Source organism: Crotalus tigris, unplaced genomic scaffold (assembly GCF_016545835.1).
Source record: "Crotalus tigris isolate CLP2741 ecotype Arizona unplaced genomic scaffold, ASM1654583v1 scf7180000018818.712119, whole genome shotgun sequence".
Classification (NCBI taxonomy): domain Eukaryota; kingdom Metazoa; phylum Chordata; class Lepidosauria; order Squamata; family Viperidae; genus Crotalus; species Crotalus tigris.
The window spans coordinates 228,024-253,196 of record NW_024097211.1 but is presented as its reverse complement, the minus strand read 5'-3'; the positions used below and the strand labels follow the sequence as shown (position 1 = coordinate 253,196).

At 36.6% G+C, this 25,173-nt stretch overlaps 1 protein-coding gene across 21 annotated transcripts in view; it reads right to left on the bottom strand.

The window, feature by feature from the left end:
* SYNE1 (spectrin repeat containing nuclear envelope protein 1) overlaps nt 1-25,173 on the bottom strand; it is a 306,096-nt gene that overhangs the window by 67,161 nt on the left and 213,762 nt on the right. For all 21 annotated transcript variants that reach the window (XM_039356302.1, XM_039356310.1, XM_039356316.1 and 18 more), the window contains 19 exons: nt 24,415-24,588; nt 23,619-23,750; nt 21,680-21,876; nt 20,669-20,801; nt 20,004-20,186; nt 18,561-18,710; nt 17,305-17,481; nt 16,171-16,326; nt 14,737-14,892; nt 13,241-13,411; nt 12,785-12,918; nt 11,682-11,886; nt 10,475-10,657; nt 9,171-9,317; nt 8,032-8,186; nt 6,251-6,398; nt 4,767-4,861; nt 4,023-4,257; nt 3,167-3,361 (listed from right to left, as the gene is read on the bottom strand). In XM_039356302.1, the coding sequence (XP_039212236.1) occupies nt 3,167-3,361; nt 4,023-4,257; nt 4,767-4,861; nt 6,251-6,398; nt 8,032-8,186; nt 9,171-9,317; nt 10,475-10,657; nt 11,682-11,886; nt 12,785-12,918; nt 13,241-13,411; nt 14,737-14,892; nt 16,171-16,326; nt 17,305-17,481; nt 18,561-18,710; nt 20,004-20,186; nt 20,669-20,801; nt 21,680-21,876; nt 23,619-23,750; nt 24,415-24,588 (3,126 nt within the window). The remainder of the gene's footprint in view (nt 1-3,166; nt 3,362-4,022; nt 4,258-4,766; nt 4,862-6,250; nt 6,399-8,031; nt 8,187-9,170; nt 9,318-10,474; nt 10,658-11,681; nt 11,887-12,784; nt 12,919-13,240; nt 13,412-14,736; nt 14,893-16,170; nt 16,327-17,304; nt 17,482-18,560; nt 18,711-20,003; nt 20,187-20,668; nt 20,802-21,679; nt 21,877-23,618; nt 23,751-24,414; nt 24,589-25,173) is intronic.

Sequence of the window (25,173 nt, the reverse complement as noted above, 5' to 3'; positions counted from 1 at the left end):
CGGCTCCATGGCACACCCAAGAGAATTATATCAGATAGAGGGGTGCAATTTACAGCACGGTTTTGGAGAGAGTTCGTTCGTACGCTGGGCTCATCCCAAGGCCTAAGCTCAGCGTATCATCCCAGCACCAACGGGGCGGCAGAGAGAGCAAATGCAATGGTAGAACGATACCTTCGGAGTTATGTGTCATTTCAGCAAACGGACTGGGTGGACCTCCTACCATTTGCCGAGGTGGCCTATAATAATACCGTTCACAACAGTACTGGATATACCCCGTTCAAGATAGTGTATGGAATGGAGTTTAACCCCATTCCCGAATGGTCGCCAGAGGCAGATAGTGAACGGACTCCCCAGACATGGTATTCCCAGGTAACAGGGTTATGGGAACGGGTTAAAGCAGCACGGAAGAAGGCCGAGGCAGCTGTCAAAACCCAAGCGGATAAAAAAAGGGCAGCGCACAAACCGTTCAAGGTGGGGGACTGGATGTATTTGGCCACCAAGTATCTTCGTTTACAGGTGCCATGCAGGAAATTGGGTCCGAAATATGTAGGTCCTTTTCAAATAACTAAAATAATCAACCCGGTCACAGTCCAGTTACGATTACCCGCCTCCTTAGGAAAGATCCATCCGACATTTCACAGTAGCCTCCTCAAACCTGCACATGGCACCCCGTACACTACCGAGGCCCCAGGGCCGGTCTCAGGGTCCCACTACGAGGTACAGGAGGTGCTGGACTCTCGAAGGCGGCATGGAAAGCTCCAATACCTCCTACGGTGGAAGGGATATCCGCTCTCGGACGCAACCTGGGTGGGGGAGGGGGATGTAAACGCCCCTAGGCTAATCCGAGCATTCCACCGTAGGTGTCCAGAGAAGCCACGGCGAAATGAGTGTAATGCCGTGTACTCAACCCCTCTTTTCTCTTTTCTAGGAGGGAACATGGTAGAAGGGGCCACATGTCAAGCTCCTGGAGGCTTGACATGCACACGGGGAGGGGGGGAAGCAGATGACAGCCCACCACCCTCGAGACCCGCCGAGCCGCACGCCACCACAGCGGAAGCCCGAGCCGAACGGGGCTTCACACTAGACCTGCTTCCTCACGCTGACGCGCAGGCGCAGACGGACACCGGTCTGCGCGCAAACCCGGAATCCCCCGAAGATCAGCTGATGCCGGCAAGCCCGGGATTCCCTGACGACCAGCTGTGGCCGGCGGACCGGGCGAACGCCGGCGCGTCAACGCGGAAGGACCGAAGCGAGGGGACTTTCCCGGATGCTAAGCCCCTGCCGGCTAATCCAGCATGGGCTGAGGGTGGGGAATACTTACCAAACAGGCGGGCCAGTAGGCAGGGAGAGCGTGGCGGCGGGAGAGGAACGCGCAGACCGAACACACGAACGGAGGGGTGCGGGGGTGGAGCTCCGTCGGGGAAAGGGAGAGCACAGAAGAAGGGTGGGGCATATATTAGGTTTGGGCGGATGTCGGCTTGGGGTTGGGGGCGGGAGCACGGGGTGTGGCACACTGTTATAGAGCACTGGGAGAAAGCCACTCCCAGTGCTGACTTTGTTTCGTCTTCACAATAAATCAGTTGATGAGCTCAGTGTGTACCGGCGTTCCTTCACTCTTACTGACGGACGACAGCGGATGCACTGACAGCAATATGGCAGTTTAAAGACTTCCTGCTTCCATTAAATTTATAAAAAACGCATTTTGAACAATTCCAATTTATCTGAAATTGTTTTGAATTTATATTTGTGTACCAATAAGCATGTCAGTAAACATATAATTTTATCCTCCAAAACAGCAACGTTATGCATGCACACGCATATGCATACTCATATTAAAATTTCAAACCTTTGTATATCTTTTTCTGAAATTGGTAATTTTATTCTAGTATTATCTATTGTATCTGTTCTTTGGAAAATAATGTTTCTGTTTCATCAATAATCAATGAAAAGAATCATTTTGTCAAACTTGATCTCCAAAACCAAATAGCTAGTCTCTGAAAACTGGTTTGTTTTGCAAATAAGGATTATGTGACTTCATATTTATCAAGTAGATGTTTTTCTGCTCATTGCTGTCTAATCATTCATTCATTCACTTCATTCATCATTCATTCATTCATGCATGCATGCATGTGCACGTACTTCTTGGGTTATGACAGTAATTGAAACTGGGATAGCAGTTATTAAGCAATTCAGTCACACAAAGCACATGTCATGTGAGAAGATTACTTAATGACCACAAGCTCAGAAAACCCAGCTGTTGTTCTAGCTCCTGGACTCATGGATCATTAAGTGGGAAGAAAAGGTCCCAGATAAGGAGCATGGGGGGTAGACAGGTGCTGCTGGAGAAGGGAATTTGGCAGGCGCTAGGGAACACAAATGAGCTGAGGAAGCCTGTGTGAGGGCTGCTGGCGCTATGGGAGAGCTGGCCAAGGGTTTGGAAGGGTCAGTAAAGGGGTGCTTTGGGCAGGGATGGTATGGAAGATTCGTATTTACTGGGCTGACTTGCAATGTTCCTTGCCAGCTTTCCCCTTGAGTTTGCTTATGGGAAGCTGGCAAGGAAGGTCACAAATGTGGATCCTATGATGTGGCTCACTGCATCATTCACTTACAGCAGACATGTCAAACACAAGGCCCGGGGGCTGGATGCGGCCTGCGAAGTGGTATCATGTGGCCCGCGAAGCCATCCTGGAAACAGTGAGGGAACGGCCCCGCTGCCTTGGCTCTGGCCCAGGCCGGCCAGGAACCAATGTACAATTTTGTGGTGGCCATCTGTGCTGAAATGCATTCAGTCTTAGCTCCACAAGGCCGTCTGGAAACAGCGAGGAACCAGCCCCTGCCGCAAAGGCCCTGGGTGCATGCTGGGGAGGTGTCACCCTTTGTGAGGAATGAAGAAATACACCATCGCCTGGAAGTGGCCAGCAAATGGCCCTTGCCTACATCACATATCCAGCTTGATGGGCTCTGCCCTAGTCCCACCCCTTTCTGCCAGAGACCCTCAGATCTCCCCACTCCTGCCCAGCCCCCCCCCAGGCACCCTTGACGCGAATGATGTAGAGCTGGCCATGCAATATTCAGCAAAAGCAAACAAGGTCAATGTCCTGGCAATTCAGCCTTTGAGAGGAGTAGCCTTAATTTGATTTTTAAAGATCAATTAAAATGAACATACTTTTAATAGTAAGGTGAGCTGCTTTTTCTGTTGTTCAAGTCTGAGGTTTGCTAATTTCCAGCCCTCTTGGATTTCTGTAAGTTCTTTCTGTAGGGATCCTTCTGTCTCACCATCAGCACAGAGTAGCAGCTGTTTTCCACCTTCCACTGTTAAAATGTAGCTCCCTTGTTGGCGAAGAAGCACTTTCTCTATGAGCTGGGAAGACCAAAGACATTCCAGAAACATCACTCTGATTTTATAAAATTGTCAGATAAGTCAGCCAGTAGTATCCTACTGGATGAGTGCTTTTCCTTCATGGAGGATTTTTAAACATTTCAATTATAATCACTTCTGCATGAAAAGCAGATGGTATAATGAAAGCAAGTATTTCATCAGCTCTTGCTGTGCTGTATTTTGCCTCTTTTGTTTGTTTCCTTTCTTTTCTTCCTGTCGTACTTAATGAACCATTCTGTACATTTTTTTTTTTGTAATTTCCCCAGTATCTTCTCTTTATTTTCTGACTCTCTAAAATGTCCAGCAAAATGGAGGACTGCTTTCAAATAATAAGAAGAGGTAACTAGTTATCTCTTTAAAGCTAGACACAGCAGCGCAGAACATGGCTCAGAAGGTTCAAAATCTCGTTCCATTAAGCCAGGAGTCCCCAACCCGCCATCTCGGTCCATGGACCGGTACTGGGCTGCGGCATGCCCGAAACCTATGCGCACAAACAAGCAAAGTCCCATCCGTGGATGGAGGCATCACACAAAACCACACCCTCTCTGGTCCTCAGAAAAACCTTTCTCCACAGAACTGGTCCCTCTGCATTAAGCAATACCGGAATCTATTTAGATTTAAAATGGTCTGCCAGTATAGTTACCTGCATTTCATCCAACAGGCCTCTAGCTCTCTGCAGTGGGATAGGAACACCGCCCAGCCCACTTGCTGATTGACAAGTCACTTCCATCAACCACTTGCGCAGTTTCTCTGCCATTCCTCTGTATCGTTGCCACTGATGAATCTGACTGTCAATGATGCCCCTTCTCTGCTGGGCTCTACGAATTACCGCTTGCCACTGATTACTGAGCAATGCCAGTTTCAAATTAAATTCATCCCTAAAAAAAGGAAAAGCACAACATACTGCGTTTAGTATAGAAACAAAGTCAGCCAAACAAAAACAACCAGAATGGCTAAGAATTCGGATAAATTTATTTCTGTTATTGTATTATTGTAGCATCCATTTGCCTTTGAAATACTCCATCTGAGAACTTCTAAAATTAACTTTGTAATAATCAGAAGGAAAGTTTGCCATAGTTACATCTTTTTTCTTGCGGAAAACAGTATTGCTAATCTAAATTCTTATGTATGAAATAAGGGCAACAAGAAACCACAGTTATAGCTAAAATCAATATCAACTGGAAGTGAGCAGGCAGAATATGTAATAGAAAGCAAGTGGATTATTAGTGATAGCAGTCGTGTAAAATACAATCTCACAAATAGTAGTAATCCATCATTATAGTGTGCCAATAGTTTCAGGGAAGTAAATGCATATTATATAAAAAGGCAAAGCTTTCCAACCTGCAACAATTGGAAAATATGAATTTTTTACAATACACGTTCTTACCTATCATCTACTTGCCCTTGCTCAAGAAGGTTTTGGCCATCCATGATGATAGAATGTAAAATCTGTTGGCGACTAAACATCTCCGCTTGGAAAAGCTAAAGAACAAAAAGGTTTTAAAAGTGAATTCCAAATGAGCTAAACAAAATGAGGTCTGACTCCAAAACAAAAGTTTAACCTTTCTAATATACTTAGGTTGTATGGTATTTTTAGACGGATAAGTTATTAAATATGACATAGACTTTTTTTAAAAAGCAAAGTAGCTAATTATAGGTTAATTTGGTCTACAGTATTGTTTTAAAAACCTAGTAGCAATAAAGGAATGAATTAAAGTGGTCCATTTTAATGGCTTTTGTATCACTGACTATATTCATATTAAATTTTATCCTAAAAATATGACACATAGGTAATACAGATGCAAATGCCTAATTTCCAAATAGGTAATATTTTCCATTTGTCTTTATCAAGTTGAAGACATAAAATTGTTTATACGTTCAGAAAAAAATCAAGTAATAACACCAAAGGAAAAAAAGCTTGTAATTTATGAACAATATTTTTTTTTCCAATTTTCTACATGGCTGAACATTCATAGATATATTTCATGCATGCTCTCTAGAACTTCTGTTGGCAATAAGCTTGTTTATTTCTTGTAAGGGAGCTATGGTAGATAAAAATCCAGACAGAGAAGGCTAATGTATTTACAATGATAGTCTCTTTCTGCCTGTGGATGGCCCCTATTCTTTTTTTTTTTTGTCAAGCTTCCACATGTTCAGATGAATGTCAGAATGTGTCTGATGTCCAGCCTTTGAAGTCTACTGACTTATTTTTATTATCTAAAATGAAACCAAATTTAATCTTCTCAAATTAGGGGAATTCTTGTATTCAATTAATTACAGAATCTCCCAACTTAGTTTTAGATCATGCTATCTTACGTTTTGCAGTTCATCTGTTTAGCTAAATGTTGCCCGATTCTACTGAAAAGTCTTAAGTATTCTATTATAAAATCAATTTCATGGAAGAACGCCTGCCTCTTAGCCCCAATATATGAATCAGTGACTGTGGGCTAAGTCTAACTCTTTTACAGACTGAAACTCTCCATTAATATCTTCTAGTTGTTTACATTCATGTCAGTCTGAAGCAGTAATTTGCTTTTCCCCTTTTTACAGGTGAGGTATTTTTTATTTATTTTTTTAGTTTTGAACAAGATACTGATTTTTACAGGCTTATTTCCTGCATATGTATTGGTGTCACATTTGGTCTTACAACTAATGGATCTCAAAAAAGGCCACCTCTACAACCACGGATGTGCTTTATGGATGTCAGTGTCTATCCATCTCCTATATAATCTATCTGTCATGCTCTGTGATCATGAACAGAGATCAAAATATGTTTGAATAAATCAATCCTTATTAGTACATTTCCAGTTTGCTGACAATAAATGCAGAAGTTGATAACTGTAGTTCAAGGATTCTGTCATTATAACTTGCCTCGTGCGCCCTCTGTTGTTCTAAAAGAAGCTGGTAGTTTCCTGAAATTTCTGCAGCCAGTTTCTGCTCAGTTTGAACCAAGAACTCCATCCAAGTCTCACATTTTTCTAGGAAAGTTTGTTGCTGCAGCATGAAGGACTGTAGCTTACTGCAGGGATAAAGAGGGATTCAATTTACATCTGAGTTTGAAAAATGAACTTATGATATTTTTTTTAAAAAAAAATAAAATCTGACCTACACAACATTACTGACTTCATCTTGGATTTTTTAAAAATATATTGATGAAAAAGGAAATAAAGAAAACAAACTGGATATAAGCACAAACTTTTGGGGATGCCTATTTCTGTAATTTTAAGTTAGTGAACCTATTTGTCTCACTTAAAACTTTATTTTAATTCCTAAAGAAAAGTTCGGAAGCACTTTTATTTTTCTAAGCACACTCTGTTTTAATAATAGCTTATTAAGAGTTCTCTGTGGAGAAATTAAAAAGACAGTAATAATCAAACACACATTTTAATCTGTTACTTCTGTAAACCTTACTTTTTTATCAGCTTTTTCTTTCTCTCTCCCTTTGTTTAGGCTCATGCATTATACTAAGCCACAATGCAGTTTGTTTGTCTTGGGCTTTGCACCTAACTCTGGTTTTTCCAGTAAAATCTTTTAAAAGAAACCATAGTTGAGTGTACAGACTAGACCAGGCCAGGGACCTGTCAAACTGCCAGCCAACGGGTCGGATGCATCATTCCAAAACTCTGCCCACCCCATTGCCTGCAATGGGAAAAAAGTCACACTACATCGTGACACATCACATAAAGTTGTGAGTTTGACATCCCTGGACTAGACAATCCATTTGTGACAAAGATCCCCCCCCCTTTTTTTTTTTGCTTTGTTTAAAGGCACAGCAGGAACATGGTGACGTAATTAGAAGGAGAGGTTAGGGCTGTTTATTTTTCACTGGAGTTCTTTTCAGATAAGAAAGTAGATTTAAAGGCATTGTAAGCAAAACCTGGGTCAAAGGCACACATTCTTCATTCCTCACACATACATATCAAATAAATTGATACAATATTTGACAGCTCAAGGAATGGGGTTTCCTACAGCTATTCAGCATGTCTGAAGCAAAAAGTATACATGATAATGTTGTCTCTCCCTATAATATTCACACCCTGACTGACTTATTCTGTTGCATGTAATTTTCCTGCTGTGGCAATGATTATTAGTAATCCATAGGTCACAGAGTATCAATTAAGGCCAGGAAAACAGGCAGCAAGCAATTTTAATGAGACCAGAATCTGAAGAATCATGAAACATCCTTTTGGCTTCTTGACTGAAGAGATGATTCTATAAATAAGACCCTAGCATCTATCTCCTGAACCAATTTTTTCTAGGGACATCACTCTTTTGAGTTTTCTGACATTTTATATCTAATTTGTTTTACTTGTGTCATCTAATTGCCTTGGGAAGGCCAATTGGCTTTTGAAAAGTAGGTGCACACAAACAACCTTTTAGCCAGTGGAGTAGATTAATTTAGATTTTAATAAAGCTCTGGCAAATTAGATTTAATATATTCTTAATTTTACTTCTGGAGCTTTTTTGAGTCATAGTAGAAAAGAGTCTTGCTTGAAAGCATATAACAGAATTAAGTAAATTTTTATATCTTTCCGAACTTTATGCAATTCTAGAATTAGTCTGAACATTAGGATTAGAATTGTTAGTTCAACTCTGCTTTACTAAAACGCCAATCTGTATAAATTACACTGTTTTGTAAATATCTGACTTACCTGAATCTTTCAGTACTTTGTGAAGAAATCACTGACCAGCATCTATTCAGATTTTGCATCCTTTTGATTTCTTTATCATTCAGGGGCAACCTATACCCCAGTTCATTTAGACGATCCAAATCTGGTGCCATGCTGCTGAATTTCAGCATCTGGCACTATAAAGTGACAAGAAACAAGGTTTCTTAATAGTTTTAATTGCCATATTTGTAATCTGAGTACCTTATTGCAAAACATTTATTTTATACTGGAGTACAATTTTAGATGCTTTATTTTACAATGATAAAATATATTTTATTTTCAGCTTATTCAATTACCCATATTGTAACTATTAATCTGAGTAGCTCACAAGTGAAATTGTGTTTAGGAGAAAAAAAATAACAACTTTTCTTTTTTAAAGAAGATTGATTAAAGTGCCTGATATTACTTACATTTACAGAGACAGAATGTTAATGTAAATTTGGGTTAATAACACATCTGATCTCTCTCCAAGGAGTTCAGTGCAACAAACATGAGGCTATTTCTTGGAATACACCCTAAAAAAGTTTTGGGCTCTTAACTGTGCTAATAAGGCTTTGATGTTATGATTACTAGGGATTGCTTGGAAAAATGTAGCACTGCAAACATCTGTGAGACACTCTGTTGAGGAACCCAGCACCGCTTATTGTAACAGATCCTGTTATTCTATGAGAATACATACATACAGGTTAAATAGCTGGTGGCTGTTTATATACCGTACTTTCCAGTGTATAAGACGACTTTTGAAAGCGTTGAAATCAGCGCCGAAGTCGGGGGTCATCTTATACGCCAGAAATAACAGTAGTTTCCGGCATATAAGACGACTTTCAAGGCATGCAACTTGGTGCCGAAGATGAGGGTCATCTTATACGCCGGAATATACAGTACATACATGAGAACACTTTATTCTAGTTTCCTTGATATGAACCTAATTTACCTGATTACTTAATCTCATTCATTCTTTTAATCTACCATTCTTGATCATTTTCAAATATGTAGTTCTCACTTTCAATTCAGGTGTTGTTTTTTTTTCACCGTGCATTTATAAATAAATAAGTACACAATAACAATAAATAAAATACATTCTGAAAGTTAAAAAAAAAAAAGCATTTTCAAAAACTCACTTTAAGCTCTTCCATTCTGTTCCGAATGAGGGATGAGTCCGATGAGTGGCTTGGATCTTGCGTTTTCAGCATCTCTCCCGCTTGCTTTGTCCACTGCTCCAGTCCTGCCAGACTGTGATTAAAGGTCTGGTAATCTTGAACTCCTGCCTTAAATGTTTAAAAGTGGGGAGGCTCATTAATACAGGTATTTTTTTTTCATGCTAGAATGGCATGAAATCCAATATAAAAGAAGAACATTATATTTCTAAATTTTAAAAAAGTGGTGTTTAAACGATACAAAGCTGGAATAATCAATTGTAAGTAAAGTTGTACCATATGCTGTTTAAGGTCATAATTCAAATTATACACTAAAAGCGCTATTGCCAAATGAATGAAAACATTTATTTATAGGTTATTTGCTTTAGAAAAAAAAAAGGTGAAATGCTAAGATTTAAATGCAAGTATGTCATCCTGGCATGATTATGTGTATTTTTTACAAAAACCTGAAAGGATTTAATTCACCTTTATGATGTGATACAAATAATTGTGGCTGTGCTGTATTTTAGAGTATATATGTAAGATATAATATGCAATTTCCATTGAGCGACTCAGATTCACATATCTACCGAAATGTGTTAACATAGGAACGTAAAGAAATGCTATACTAACAGTCTGTATAAAGCAGACATGTCAAACTCGCGATGTCATGTGACGTCGCACGACGTATCAGAGCTTTTTTGCCATTGTCAGCAATGGGGTGGACGCGGCTCTGGTATGATGAAACCGGCCCATGGGCCGGCAGTTTGACACCCCTGGTATAAAGGAAATCAACCCTGACTATCCTTTGGAAAGAGAAATACTGAAGCTGAAGCGCAAATATTTTGCCCACCAAATGAGAAGAGATGACTCATTGGAAAAGACCCTGGTGCTGGGAAAGAGTGAAGGCAAAAGGAGAAGGGGACGACAGAGGATGAGATGGTTAGACAGCATCATTGACGCAGTGGATGTGGGTTTGGGCGGACTCAGGGAGACAGTACAGGACAGGGAGCCTGGTATGCTGTGGTCCATGGGGTCAGGAAGAGTCGGACACAACTTAATGACAGAAGAACAACAAATGTCAATCTGTATATAATAGTTCTCAAATACAGTAAGTGTCTGAATAAAAAAGTTCTTTTGAGGAGAGCTGTTCTTTTCCCCAAACTGATTGCTTGTGTTATTATGTCCTAAGTATGATATTCTGACAGCACATAAATTATAGCCGTGTGACTAGTTGAAAGTACAATAAGAGGCTACTTTCCTTGACATGTAAAGGAAAATTTCTCTACCTGTAATATTGACTGCTGTCTGTTGAGTCCCTGCTCTAAAGAAGCTAAATTCTGATTTAGTAAGAGTTGGCCGGACTGGATAGCTGCTGCTGCAGAAGAATCCACTTGCTGCTTCAGCTGTTCCCCTAGTTCATGCAGAACAGATAGAGAATCTTGCATTGTCTTCATGCCTTTAAGTAGATCCTGTGGAAATCACAGCAAATGTAAAACTGAAGACAGCAACTGTAATATTAACGTTCATTTTACTATATACCAGTCTTGATGCATTTTGAACACAAGCACTTGGCATAATGCAAGTATGTCGTCCTGGCATGATTATGTCCAATTCTTACAAAAACCTGAAAGGATTTAATTCACTTTTGTGATGTGATACAAACAATTGTGGCTGTGCTGTATTCTAGAGTATATATGTAAGATATAATGTGCAATTTCTATTGAGCGACCCAGATTCACATATCTACCCAAATGTGGAGTTCCCTGAGTGACTTCAGGATGGTCTCTTTCTATTTCCACTTAATCTATCTAACAAAACTAGTGTTTTAATAATCACATGAGGAGAGATTACCTCACCTTTCATGATATATTGCTTTAATCTCTCTCTCTCAAACAAAACAGAACAAAAGGATGAAAAGACTACACTTATGAATAATGTTCCTCAAGAAGCAAAATTGTTCAGCTTGTCACTAGATCAGTGTTTCTCAACCTTGACAATTTTAAGGCATGTGGACTTCAACTCCCAGAATTCCACAGCCAGCAATGCTGGCTGTGGAATTCTGGGAGTTAAAGTCCACATGCCTTAAAATTGTCAAGGTTGAGAAACACTGCACTAGATACTATCAGTAGCAGAAGAAAGCCACAGTTTCCAAGCATGGTTACCATCCCCCAAATTAACTGGATTTACTGTATTCTCTGCTCAACTCACATGCATCTATTGGTTGGCACAAAATAGCCCTTTATTTCTTATGACCCGGAGAAAAATGTAATAATGTAATTCTAATCAAAAATATGGAAAAGCAGATAAACTTGCTTTGCAAGATTTGGGAGACAAATAATAGAGGGAGAGATAGACATTTTCTTTCCACTATCAGGGCCTTCCTAATTTGTAATAATCTGTACTAGTTTATTATACTTATTTGCTTGCTGATGTCTCACTATAGGACTGTATTACCGAGAACAAAAGTTTACATCCCAAGCTTATTAAACATACATTGCAGTCATGAATCCAAGCAGTGACTTCATCATCAACAGTGTCCTTATTGATTTCAGCCTTCAAAAGTTCATTTGTTCGGTCCTCATACTGCCGGACAGTGGAAGTGCATTGCATGTAATAATTTTTATACTTCTGCCAGAGCTGAAGCAAACCTTTACTGGAATGCAAATGCTCTGCAATTTCTTCTAGAAGGTTATTCCATCTGGAAAATAAATAAACAGATTCTAGTGCAAAAGATACATAAGATATGAACATCCTTCAAATAATGGATGGTGGATGAAGAAAATCTTTTGAATACATGGCATAAAGTAGCCTTTCAACAGATGCCATCTGCAAAGGTACTATACTTTGTAGAAATATAGGATTTTAGTATTTAATTTAAAAAAAAAGATAGAAGGCTAAAAGAATTAAACATTTACAGTCAGGGTACCATCAGTAGTTTTCAGTTAAGAGAATCTGGAAGAAAGAGTTAAAGAAGTTGGAAGACAAATAGAAAATACTGAAATTGAATTATTCTTCCTAATAGTCTTCCATTTAATAACAGTGAAGCTTAATTTGCTTGGTGTTTTATAGGATTGATAAAGGTTGGTTACATATTGCTATCTGTTCTTCCCAAATTAAGTATTTGTATTATTATATTGTTGCTGGAAGAGCACCAAGGACATACAAAAACTACACCAAGGACATACAAAATCTTTGCTATTATTACAATGTTATCTGAAACAAAAATGCAGCTAGATTTGGCTGCATGATAGGGAGAGATTTTAAAGAAACATTAAAAACGTATTTGGAAATAGCAAAGTGTTTTACATAATGAGTTAACAGACTAAATGTACACAATTCTAAATTTTACTTCTTCAATATATATATATATCTTGAAGATATCTATCTATCTATCTATCTATCTATCTATCTATCTATCTATCTATCTATCTATCTATCTATCCATCCATCCATCTATCTATCTATCTTATATATAAGAATAAGAAAAAAGTGAGAAAAGGAAAACACAGAATTACGACTGCATTACACTAAATTTCCAATCTGCTGGTAAGTACAAATTGTAGATTTTACTTAAAACAACAACAGTATTTTCATACCTTAAGTTCATTTCCTTCAAAGTATTACTAAGGGCCTCTGTAACTGGTGGATGGCATTCTTTCAATAGTGCATTGGTCACTGACCCAAATTTTTGTAAGCGATGGTCTTGCTTTTGCAATTCATCTAGCAAATTCTAAACAAAGGAAAATAAGATTCAACCAAAAAGAAATGTGAGGGTTTTTTTTTAATTGTAAGAGATAGCAATTTTTTAAAAATCTCATTTTCAAAATCACAATTGGCAGGTAATTATTATAGCAGGCACTAAATTGATGGTAGCAAAGAAGTGATGAAGTCCTGAAGCATCATTGAATAAAGACTGGTATGAGTTGCCTTGGACTAATTTTAAGTTTATTTCATAACTACATTTAAGGTGGCAATTATTTATTTTCTTAACATTCTGGCAAAATTCCACGCTCTTGCTTAACGTAATAAATGTGTTTGCTCTTATGGCTTACCTGAAGTTTATCTACTTGGACTTTCACTGCTTCCAAAGAGCCAGTAAGAAGATGAAAGCGAGACAGAGAATACCTTGCTTCCATTATGTAGCTATTAAGTTCTTCATAAGATCCTTTGTAAACTCTCCACTGATGAAGGACTGATTGTAACAGTGTTTTCAGCTGACCTACCTGGCCAAAATGAAACAAGAAATACAATAAATATTAAAAATACCAATGTATTTACTAAAATAATTTTGAATTGAAAAAAAATGTCATATTTTACTATGGCATTATTTGTCTATAGTCTATAACTTTATTTTAACAAATGATGACTATTTAGATAAGAATGCAGTAATTATTGCAGTTATTTTCTTCTAATTCTTATTTAGAAGCTATGTACAGCTGCTTAGTTTGCCGAGGATAATCAAATCAATATTTTTACTTTGAAAGAAAGATGTTTTTTTTTCAGAGAGAGAGGAGGGGAGGGAGGGAGGGAGGGGGAGGAAATATTGAAAGAAATAGTTGAAATTGAAACAGGGAAGGAAGAGAGAGAAAAATCACTTCAAGAAAGATGGTAATATTTATTTATTAATTAAATTCATTTATTCGTTTATTTTATATGCCATCACACTCACTAACCAAACAGGACTAGACATGGGGAACTACTTTGGGGACCAAAATTTCTGCAATGTCTTTTGTGTGAGGAGTGTCTATGTGAATAGTTAGTGGGTATATAAGCAAATGGGGTATCAATTTTACAATGCCCTAATCAAAGAGAAAACCACACTCTCAACACTGGTAAGGCAAGCTACTATATATAAACAGGGAGCAAACTCACTAGCATCCCTGTCTTATAGTGAAACGTCTGCAAACAAAAAAACCAAACTCAGAGAGCACCAAGGACTTCACAGTTCAACACTGAGCTACACATATTCTCTTCTATTGTAATTTAGATACAAAACATAAAACAGATGTAGGCTCTGATATGCTTATTCCTTCTCCTTGAATTGCATGGAAATTTTCGCTTCTATTTTAGGTCAACTGAAAGTTTCCATGTCATCTGAACATCTATGTTATATTAACAAACATAGTTAATATTAACTGTGATTAGTGTATCATTGGGAACTTGAAAGAACAGGTTAGGGACATACAGTCATGGAGAAAATCTACCTATGTGGTAATTTAGAATCAAAAATGACACATAAGCAATCAATCAATGATTAGTGCAAACAAATATGATAGTAAAAAAAAATAGGAATCTAGTATATAATTAAGTATTTGATGCACAGCATATGGGTTTTCTTAATTAATCAATAATTCTTCGTTTCTAGCTTTTGAATAATCTTCAACATCTGGACTGGGTTGAAAGAAGAGGAACATGGAGGAACAGCTCTTGATTAAAAGTGATTTTTACTTCTATCATTCAAACTATGTGTAGCTTCTTTCTTGAAAACAAGGGTTTGAAATACCCTAATTTATGGAAGATTCTTTTTCTTGCATTCCTTCTTACTTACCTGGTGGTCCAAATTTGCCCAAGAATTATTTAGCTTCTGGAGGGTATCCATAACAGCAACACAGACTTCTTCTTTTTTGTTTTGTATTAAGGAAAAACCAGTCTGTTCAATTTTTTCAAGTTCTATCTCTTTTGTTTTTAATTGATCTTCAAGTTCCTGAAGGAAATAAAAAATGGTTACATTGTGCTTTAATTGCATAAGGCTTTTTAAAAATCATTAATTACTGTATATTCTGGCGTATAAGGCGACTAGGTGTATAAGACGACCCCCCAACTTTTGAGAAGATTTTCAGGGTTTAGAAAGGCATCCTGTATGCCAGAAAATACAGTACAATATTGAATTTCTGTTTATAGATGAGCACAATAGGAGCTCCTTTGCTGCTAGAAAGCTTTGTCTTGTTAGTGCTTATTTCTGTAAAAAAAAAAATAGGGCTGGCCACTAGGGGGCAGATTGGTTTTAAATTCAGAGAACGGCTACCCGTATATTCCTGCGTATAAGAGGACCCCTGACTTTTGAGAAGATTTTCAGGGATTAGAAAGTCATCTTATACACCGGAAAATACAGTACTAACAACGTGATTAGGGTTCTCACATTCAGTACAACAAAGAATGGACTGTACTATCAATAAGAAGTATCTATTATAGATGTACTAGTTTATTTAAAAGTAAAGAATAGCTGTATTAGGAGATAGTAGAGCAGAAGACAAAGAATTGGAGAAGATCATAGAGATCTGAAAATTGAAGTTGAAAGATTGTGGCATAAATTGGCCATAGTGTCCCATTGGCATATTGGTGCCATATCACAGAATCTTAAGTGGCTCTTAGAAAATCTGCACATTGATAAAATTTCTATCTGTCAATTACAAAAGGCCACACTGCTTGGATCCATATATATACTAGACTGATACATTACAATGTCTTGGTTTCTTGGGAAGAACTTGGTGTGTATGAAGGTCAAAACCGGCTAAAGAACTGGCAGCTTTGATTTCACATTGCTGTGTATATATGACAGATTAAATTCCTATGCCATCTTACTCTCAATAACTCTGGGTACTTTATAAATTTATAAACATATTTTAAAATAAAGAATAATATGAAACAAAAACAACGCAAACAAAGAAACAGAAGTGGCAGAGAAAACAAACTCTATAGGAACAAAGAAAAAGACGAAAAGAGGCACCAATCATCTCACCAAAGTCCTTTAAACATCCTCAACTCTTCTACCAATTTATTTACCAATAAATAAAAGAGTTCTACCCAACTGGGAATATCCATATATCATTTATTTAACATACCTTACTAATTATATTAGCAATATTATCAACTAAATGGGATTTACATCTGTCCAGATATCATTAGAGTGATATTCTGCTCTTCTATTCAATAAAATTATAAAACAGATTTGGTTCATAATTAATGACAAAGTTGTTGCTACCTGACAGTCTTTCAGGGCATTTTGAACTGAAGCTTGATCTCCAATTCTCTGTTTTTCCTTCAATTTTGTCTCTTGAGTTTCAAACCAGGTTTTTAGGCTCTGAATATTATTTTCATACTCTGTCCATGATTCAAGAAAACCTTCCAACAATTGAATCTAAAAAGTAGATAGATAGATAGATAGATAGATAGATAGATAGATAGATAGATAATTAAAATCATAAAGTTAATTGGAAAAAAATACATCGGTATTCATCCATCTTTTCTTACAATGTAGCTATCATAAATTTGAAAGTGAATCAAAACCTGCTGCATACTTTAAAGAGTCCAGCAAAAGCAATCAATCAAATTCGTAGGAATGATTGATACTGGAATGCCTGAATTCAACCTAACTTCTTCCTGGAGCCAGGAGCTACTCTCTCCTCCTCTACTATAGCCATCTGAAGACTAGATTTTATTTCAGTGCTTTATGCAGTTTCGTATGATCCTGAAATTAAATTCTTCGGTATAATTTCTTACAGCAAACCAAAATTTCTACACATTTTGTGAAATGTATTTCAGCTAACTCATTGTTAGAATCACTGCCATCAATGCCACCTTGTTGTGTCTCAGCAAAAGGTTTGTTATGGTAAACAGGAAGTGAATGCTTAACATATTTGCAATTTTCTAGCTAAGAAAGAGATGCTAAGAATACAATGAAAAAGGAAAAATAAAAGCATGACAAGCAAAGTTATACTTTAACTAAGCAACAAAAATATTGGTTTTAAATAATAGTTACTGCTTTCAAAGATGGTAGTATTTAATAAAGTAAACACGCTATTATAAAATAAATTTAAACATATAGGGTAAGTATGCCCTGGAGTGAAGCTCAACTCCTAGCAATATTTTTGGCAGCAGTATACAGGTGACATAGCATTTCTCTTCTGGAAAATATAAAATATATATAAGACTGCATTAATCTAGCTTTGTTAATGGATAGTATCTGAACAAATGTGCCCACATTGCTATTGAGAGTACAGAATGCTATTTGTGGAAGATACAAAATAGCTCTTAATTCCTCCTTTAGAATATGGCTTTATAGCTGTCTTTTCTTTCAGATAAGCTATGTTCACGCATATCAAGTTTATTTTGTTACCTTTTCCATTATCAGACTCTGCAAAATCTGCCAACGCCTGTTCATCATTCCAAGTTGTTCGGCAAAATCTGTCTTGTCACTACGCTTACTTTCCACATCCTGGCTACTAATCTGTAGCACGGATTGGTTAACGAAGTCCACGGTTAACTGCTTACAGTTTACATCAATCTTAAAGCCCTTGTGAAAAACAGACAGAAGTGAAACTTTCATACAATATGTATTGTTATCGTAGCACATGCTGTGTTTTGACTGTTGTAACGTTTACCAGTATGCTTTCTTTCTGTTCATTGAGGAAGAAGGGAAAATTGTAAATTATTTTTGGCATTCTACAGAGCAAGGTGCTTATTTGATGACGATGGCAGGAAAAGGCTCAGTTATCTCTTATAACTTTTTCTTTTAAGAGATAATTGAAAAAATATTTTCTTATCAAAAATAAATTCTGAAAATCTTTCGAGAAAGAAAGATTGTATCCAAGATTATATCCAAGACACAGTCTGGCTAGGGCAATGCCTGAATTTATTCCTTCCCATTCACACCCCAACAGGTTGCAGGAATGAAAATGGAGTATTAAAATCTACAACAGGGGTCTTCAAACCTGGTCCTTTTATGACTTGTGGACTTCAACTCCCAGAATTCCTCAGCCAGGCATGCTGGCTGAGGAGTTCTGGGAGTTGAAGTCCACAAGTCATAAACGGGCCAAGTTTGAAGACCCCTGATCTAGAACATTACCGTATATTCCGGCGTATAAGACGACTAGGCATATAAGACAACCCCCAACTTTTGAGAAGATTTTCAGGTTTTAGAAAGTCATGTTATACGCCAGAAAATACGGTAATAACATTAATATCTGTTCAGCCCTGTCAGGGTGTATAACTAGTTATCATCATCATATTGATGATATTTGAACCTTTACTTCTATATGACCCCCTCCCCCTCATGCCTTCATATTGAGATTAAACAGAAGTGGAAAGAGTACTTTGTTCTGAAAACCACATGAAGAAAGTGCCTCAGGCTTGATCTCTTTCCCACTACTTAAACTAGCTGGAACCAACCCCGGAGAGAGGAAATTAACCACTGAAGCACTTCCACAGGGTAATTACAGGCAAAAGTCCAGTAATCAGAAATTTACATTCTAAACCAAAGGGGTATTACAACCTTCAAATGTTAAGCATCTACTTATCTAAAACCAGATCTGATGCAATTAAGTAGGGGATATCAATGTAAAGCGATTTTGCAACTATTCCCTCTTTAAATACCTTATATTTCTGGAGGTATTCCTGGACAGCTTGGTGTCCTACTATATTTTTTATGTTTTCTTCATCCTTAGAAATAGCATTTTCCATCAAAGAAATCCAGCTCATGACTTCTGTGATGGCATGGCGAGAAGGAAGTTTATCCATTTGGAGCTGCAAAAAAGTCAAATAAAACGAAAACTAAGAGCCAGTACATGCTTTTTTATAATTATATCATTGTGTATATATTATGCTGGAGCTTATATGATCAGATCTGAAACCAACTTTTCTAATTTAAAAATATTCAGCATACCCAAAGAGAAATAAGAGATATAAAAAGATATTAAATTATGTATTTTATAATATTTCTCTCCTCCCCCCTCTCTCTATAACTATATTATTATTTAATTCTTTGTCAGAAAAAGAAATTTGGATATATATATATATATGTATATATATATATATGTGTATATATATATATATATATATATATATATATATATATATATATATAATATATATATATATATAATTATATATCCTATAATTGCCAGTACTTTAAAGATACTTTGCCTTTTGGTACCAACAATTATATATCCTATAATTGCCAGTACTTTAAATATACTTTGCCTTTTGGTACCATTTATATATTTACATGCTTAGAAATAAATCCCATTGTTATCAATGCAATTTAATTCAAAGTAAATTGCCTAGAATTAAAATTTTGGATTATATTATTCATTTAATTCAATCCATATTTTAGTAAAAAGATGTGGTGCATGCTTCCATATATTATAGCCCAACATAGTGTTCATAACATCTATAAACAGAATTCCTGTAAGTTGGAAAAATACCACTGTCTCATCTTCTCCAGAACTGAATGTGAAAATGTGTGAATGAGCTCCACTATACCATCATAAGTTTATTATAATAAGCAATTATTAAATAATTGCTTAACCAATTACTTCCTTGTAATAATTGCCAATTAATTATCTCCATTCTAGGGTCATCATATTCAAACAACCATAGAAAATCACTGCCAAAGTACAACTACACTGAGCATTAATTTTACATTTATATTTTGTATTATCAGCCATTATATTCACAAAATGTTCTGTCAAATCCATAGGTATATGATCTCTTGTTTCTTCCCCGAATGGAAGAATCACTGGGTAACTATTCATATGAACACTGCAAAGCACTGGAATTGGAATTGGGAAAAATGTGCTTGGCAAAGAATATTAGTGTATGTGGAACATTTCTTCTTTTTACAGCAGTCACATCTGAAAGATTCACACTTCTGCTTCAAAATCTGCCTTCAAATGTCTACCTTTGTGTGCAAGCACCACTGCTTTGTTTTACTGAGAGTCCCAATGTGGAAAAATAATGTGTGCATAGACATGTATCATATACATATTTGCCTGTGCATTAAATGAAATCATATGTAGTGAATTGAATTTGCCCTACCTGATGCAGTTTTTCCTGTACTACTGGAATCTGTATGAGTAGTTCTGTCCACTGATTATCAATTTGTGACAGTCCAGCCCTCAGAGATGCCGTATCCACCTTCTTCAGCCGGAGAAGATGATTTCCAGTGCTCAGAACAGTAGATTTCTGGAATGACTTTGCATCAACTTCTTTGGAAAATTCCTGAAATAATTGTATTTTGGCATAACTAGCAGGTTTTAACAGTTTTATCAATAAAGTATGAATAGAATGTAAATGTTTTATTTTGAAATGAAAATTATGAGCACTGAAATATATACATGCACGATTGTTTAGCCCAGTGGTTCTCAACCTGTGGGTCGGGACCCCATTTGGGGTCGAACGACCATTTCACGGGGGTCGCCAAACAAGGCTGTCCGCCATTTTTTTCCCCCTTTTCTTTGGCCATGTCCCTGGCACTCAGTGATGTATAAGTGGTTGGGGGTCACCACAACATGGGGAACTGTATTATGGGGTCGCGGCATTAGAAGGGTTGAGAACCACTGGTTTAGCCCCAAAATATATAATAGTTCCGAATACTGCCATTATGGGTTGCTTTATAAATTTTCTTCCGCAACTGAAGCAATTATGTCACTAAACAATTAGATCATGAAACATCAATGGCTCAATTTTTTATTCATACCTACCAAAAATGCATTCAGATGATCTCGAGTCATTTCTAGTTCTTGAGGGACTGTAATAGATTGCTGGGTCCAATATGTCAGACGGTCCATTGCTGACTGGAGCCAATGAATCAGCTCAGCCGAGTCATTCTGATATCTACAAAGAGGACGAAGGACAAATTTATGTCACATTAAGCCACAAATATTCACTATTCCTTCATGAAGTCATTTTGTCATGATTTTAAAAAGTTCCTGATAAAATTTTTATATTAAACATTCAAATTAATTTAAATTTCACTGCTTTTTTATGTAAAATTATATACTGTCACAGGCAACAACTTAATACATATATACCACCCAATTTCAATTCCTCCCTTGGTAGGAGTAGGCAGATTTTGTGATTTTCAAAGACTCCCTTATTTGAAAAAAGCAAATGGCAGTCAAGAGCCATTTCTGTATGTAATTTAAGTATAACTATACAATTCAACTCTTTCTCTCCCTGGAAGGTATTTTATAGTTTCTTAAATTGTTAAATTGTTTTCCACAATTTCTTAATGTTTTTAATTTAGAAATATAATATTTCTAAAGTAAAACAATGCTTCTGCATTTATGCATTTCTGCTTTGAAGATGGAGGGAAAATAGAATTAATTTAGGCTGCCTTGGCCTTTTTGAATGACAATTAGTTCTTTATAATTTATTCACTCATCACTCATTCACTCGTTTTACAGTTTTTATACCCTCCCCAACTCAAAACATTATGGATGAGTTATATCCAGCACAGTCAAATTACAAAGCAACCACAACAATAAACTAAAGTATATAAATCCCTGGAAATATTGTAATAAATCAACTCTTCCCCAAGTGGGATGCCATTAATAGTTAGCTAGGGTTGAAAGTTGAACTCTGCTACTGTTTTCATGGAATTCTCTCAAATATCAAAAAAATAATAAAATAAATTATACAAGTTAACTGTATAGATGAAATATAAATGTATAAATAATCCAAACCTATTTTTTTTATGTTATAACCAATACCTTGTCCAGAGTTTAAGTATAGTTTCCAGTCTGTGTAGTTCCTTGGTAACTTTGTTGGTAGTATTTAACCAATGCTCCCCTATTTGATTCAGCTGAGTTTCCAATTCTGAAGACGTGACAGAGAACAGTAGTTTTTTCCCATCATCCAGCACTTGATAAAGTTTGGGTTGGTGTTGAGTAAGACTAGATTTCAGATGCTTTGATGACAAAAGACAATAAGAGACAATACGAAACTCTAATGATGTCTTTCCTTACTATAATCCATACGGAAAAAGGAATCTATAATTTTACCATAAAAGGTATTCCTCTTGATGTGAGAACATACATTTGGGTGACAATTTAGAGAATATACATTAAAACTTTGTTCAAGATTAATGGCTTCTTTGCTTTTACTTTACCCAGATACCCTAGCTTTCCATACAAGCATATTTAAACACACACATTCTCATATAGTGTACATGCATACCATATATAATACATACATACATATTTAAATATTCTACATTCCATGCCCTTGCATCCTGCATAAACTACATAAGTTGACTTTTAGTCTAAATTAACTTAGAAATTAGTAAGAAATAATAAGAGCACTGACTTGGTTGTTTTTTTGCAAAGAGAAAACCAATTCCTATAGGATAACTCTAACAATGGCTTTGATCTAGGACAACCTTTATCTTTAAAGCCCTATATGGCTCAGGGCCAGGCTATTTGCGAGACCGCCTACTACCTCATAGTTCCCTTCGTCCAGTTAGATCCCACAGGCTGGGCCTCCTTCAGGTCCCGTCGGCCAAGCAGTGCCATTTGGTGGGGCCGCGGAGGAGGGCTTTCTCTGTGATGGCGCCCACGTCTTGGAACCAGCTCCCCCCCGGAGATTAGGACCGCTCCCACCCTGTTGGTTTTCCGTAAGCTGCTTAAGACCTGGCTTTTCCGGCAGGCCTGGGGTTTATAAAATCTGACCCCTGGATGACTGTTATTGTACTGTTTGTTTTGTTATGTTTTATGGTGTTTTTATTGTTAGCTGCCCAGAGTCCTCTGGGAGTGGGGCGGCTTATAAATTTTATAAATAAATAAATAAACAAACAAACTATAGAGAACTTTATTTTCAATATATAAAATGCAGTCATGATTTTCTTAATAAATGATAGGTGTAGAGAGAGTCACTCATACCTATAACACAGCAGCCCTCTTTCTTTTCCAATCAGTAGCAAAATGTAACTGAATGGGGCTTGAATATTTATGGGAAAAGTTTCCATTGATGTTCACAAGAACTAATCCTGTCTACAGCTTAGTAGTTCAAACATTTATATGCATGGTCATGCTAAGAATAGAAGGAATAAGCCTTTTTTCTACAAGTACAGGTTCCAGGAAAAGATTAACCAAGTTCTGTGCTGCATTATATGCAACTTACTTAGTTCATGTCTAACTAATTTATCTAATCCATGCAAAAAACAACAACAACAAAAAAAAAAAAACAGAATCACACAAAATTGGGTATAATCACAGTTATCTTCTCTATTCTTGTCTCCTGGTAGTTATATTTTAGCTTATAAAAAATCTGTGGGGGAAAAATAAATAAACCTGTTCTTCTTATCTACTACTTATGTACTACTTGAAGAGAATCAATCCCTCCCATGTATGAATAATTAGATAGGAAAAATATGCATACATTTGCATTGGATTACATATATAATACATCTTATCATTTTATCAAATAAATGTCTACTTTGATTTTTAGGGTAAATGCACAAAATCCAGAAGGCCTTTGACATGACAGCCTGCTTGTATTCCCCTTCAAGCATTTGTCTACTGTAGTAAACTCAGCTAGAAACACATCTGATCTGATCCTCTGATCTCTTGTATTCTTAACTGCAGCCAGCAGAGGGTAGACTGAGTTGCAAAGTCACCACTACATTGCAGATGGACAAGTTACTGCCATTACCTGATAAAGTGCAATCCGATCAGTAAGCCTTTCCTCAGATTCCTCTACCAAGCCAACACCAGGAATGTTGGTTTCAACAGCCTCCAACTGCTCTGAGAGTTCCTGATAGTCTTCTTCTAAATGTGTCCAAGTCTGTAAACAATATATGTTTTTCAAATATATCTCTAGCAGGAAACTGTTTAACACTGAATTGATATAGGTCACCTTAAAAGAATCTGGCTCTTCTGATTTGACTGTATTCTAGAGAGCTTGAAATAGCCATCTTGAGCATTCTGAACTCAAAACAAAATGCATATTTCATGAGTTTTTCTTTGAGATAGAACAAAAAGCATGGTTCTGTTCCATCTCAGAACAAAATGTGCCCATTTAACAGGAACTACAGTATTTCAAATGTAAAATTGTAAAACTGGGCAAAACTCACATAACAACTGTTTTTCATAGCATGTCTTGCTTAGAAAGAGACATTTTTGGTTCAATTGTGGTCATCAGTCAAGAATTACCTATATTACAGAAGTATATACAAAAATTGCTACAAATGTTTCAGTTATAAATTAATAAAGAATTAATATAAAAATGGGATGAAAATGAAGTTTTAAAAATTTCCATAACAGCCCAAGTGGCAAAATGATTTGGGGATTGCTCCAACGATTTTGATTTGATGTTTTCAGGAAACAAACTTCACCTCTCCATAAACATTTGTATAACTTTTCTTAAGAAACTGCTACTTTTTAATATCACAAGCAAACTGAATGAAAAAAGTTAAAATGTAAAGCCAAAGGGAAAAAAGAAAATTTACCTCTAGAATATATTCCAGTTCCACTCCTTTCTTATGAGCTTGTTTTAACACCACAGTGCCTTGTGCCATTAGATCTGCATGGATCTGAGTTTCCTTCACAAGAGCAAAGCTGCTTATTTTTCTAAAAAGTGTTTCTGTTAGGATCGTGTGTGTCTCTAGTCCTTGGAAATATTCCTGAAAATATTAAAATTATTTGTTATTGACCATGATATTTCATGAGTATTTGACATAATATATACTATCATAGTACAAACAGTCCAATGTTTTAATCCCCTAATTTTCCTACTCTTTGTGTCTCATTTATATTTTTAACAATGGAACAGACATTGCTGCAGAATCTATTTAGAGTATGCATCTTGCTTAGCTAAAAAAAACCTTTCAGAGAAGGTTGAATTCATATTCCTTCCTCACAAGCATACTAGGAATCAGAGTGTTTGTTTTGTTTCAACTCCAGATCAGAAGCAAGCATCCTTGACATGTTTAAATAAAGTGGTTTTGCATTTAAACTACTGTACATCACAAGATAAAATAGCAGTGTGTACCCAAATGCACCTAAGATTAAAACACAATTTTGAAACATAATTATTTGAAATATCCCCATACACTCTGGTTATTGCACTGTCAATACACGTTTACTCCTTATGAATGGGAAATCTATTCCATTATGACTCAAGGCTTAATCACCTTGCACTTAAGACTGTTCCAATTCACTTTATATGGAGCTACCTTTTAAAGCAACTCAGAAGGAACAACTGGAAC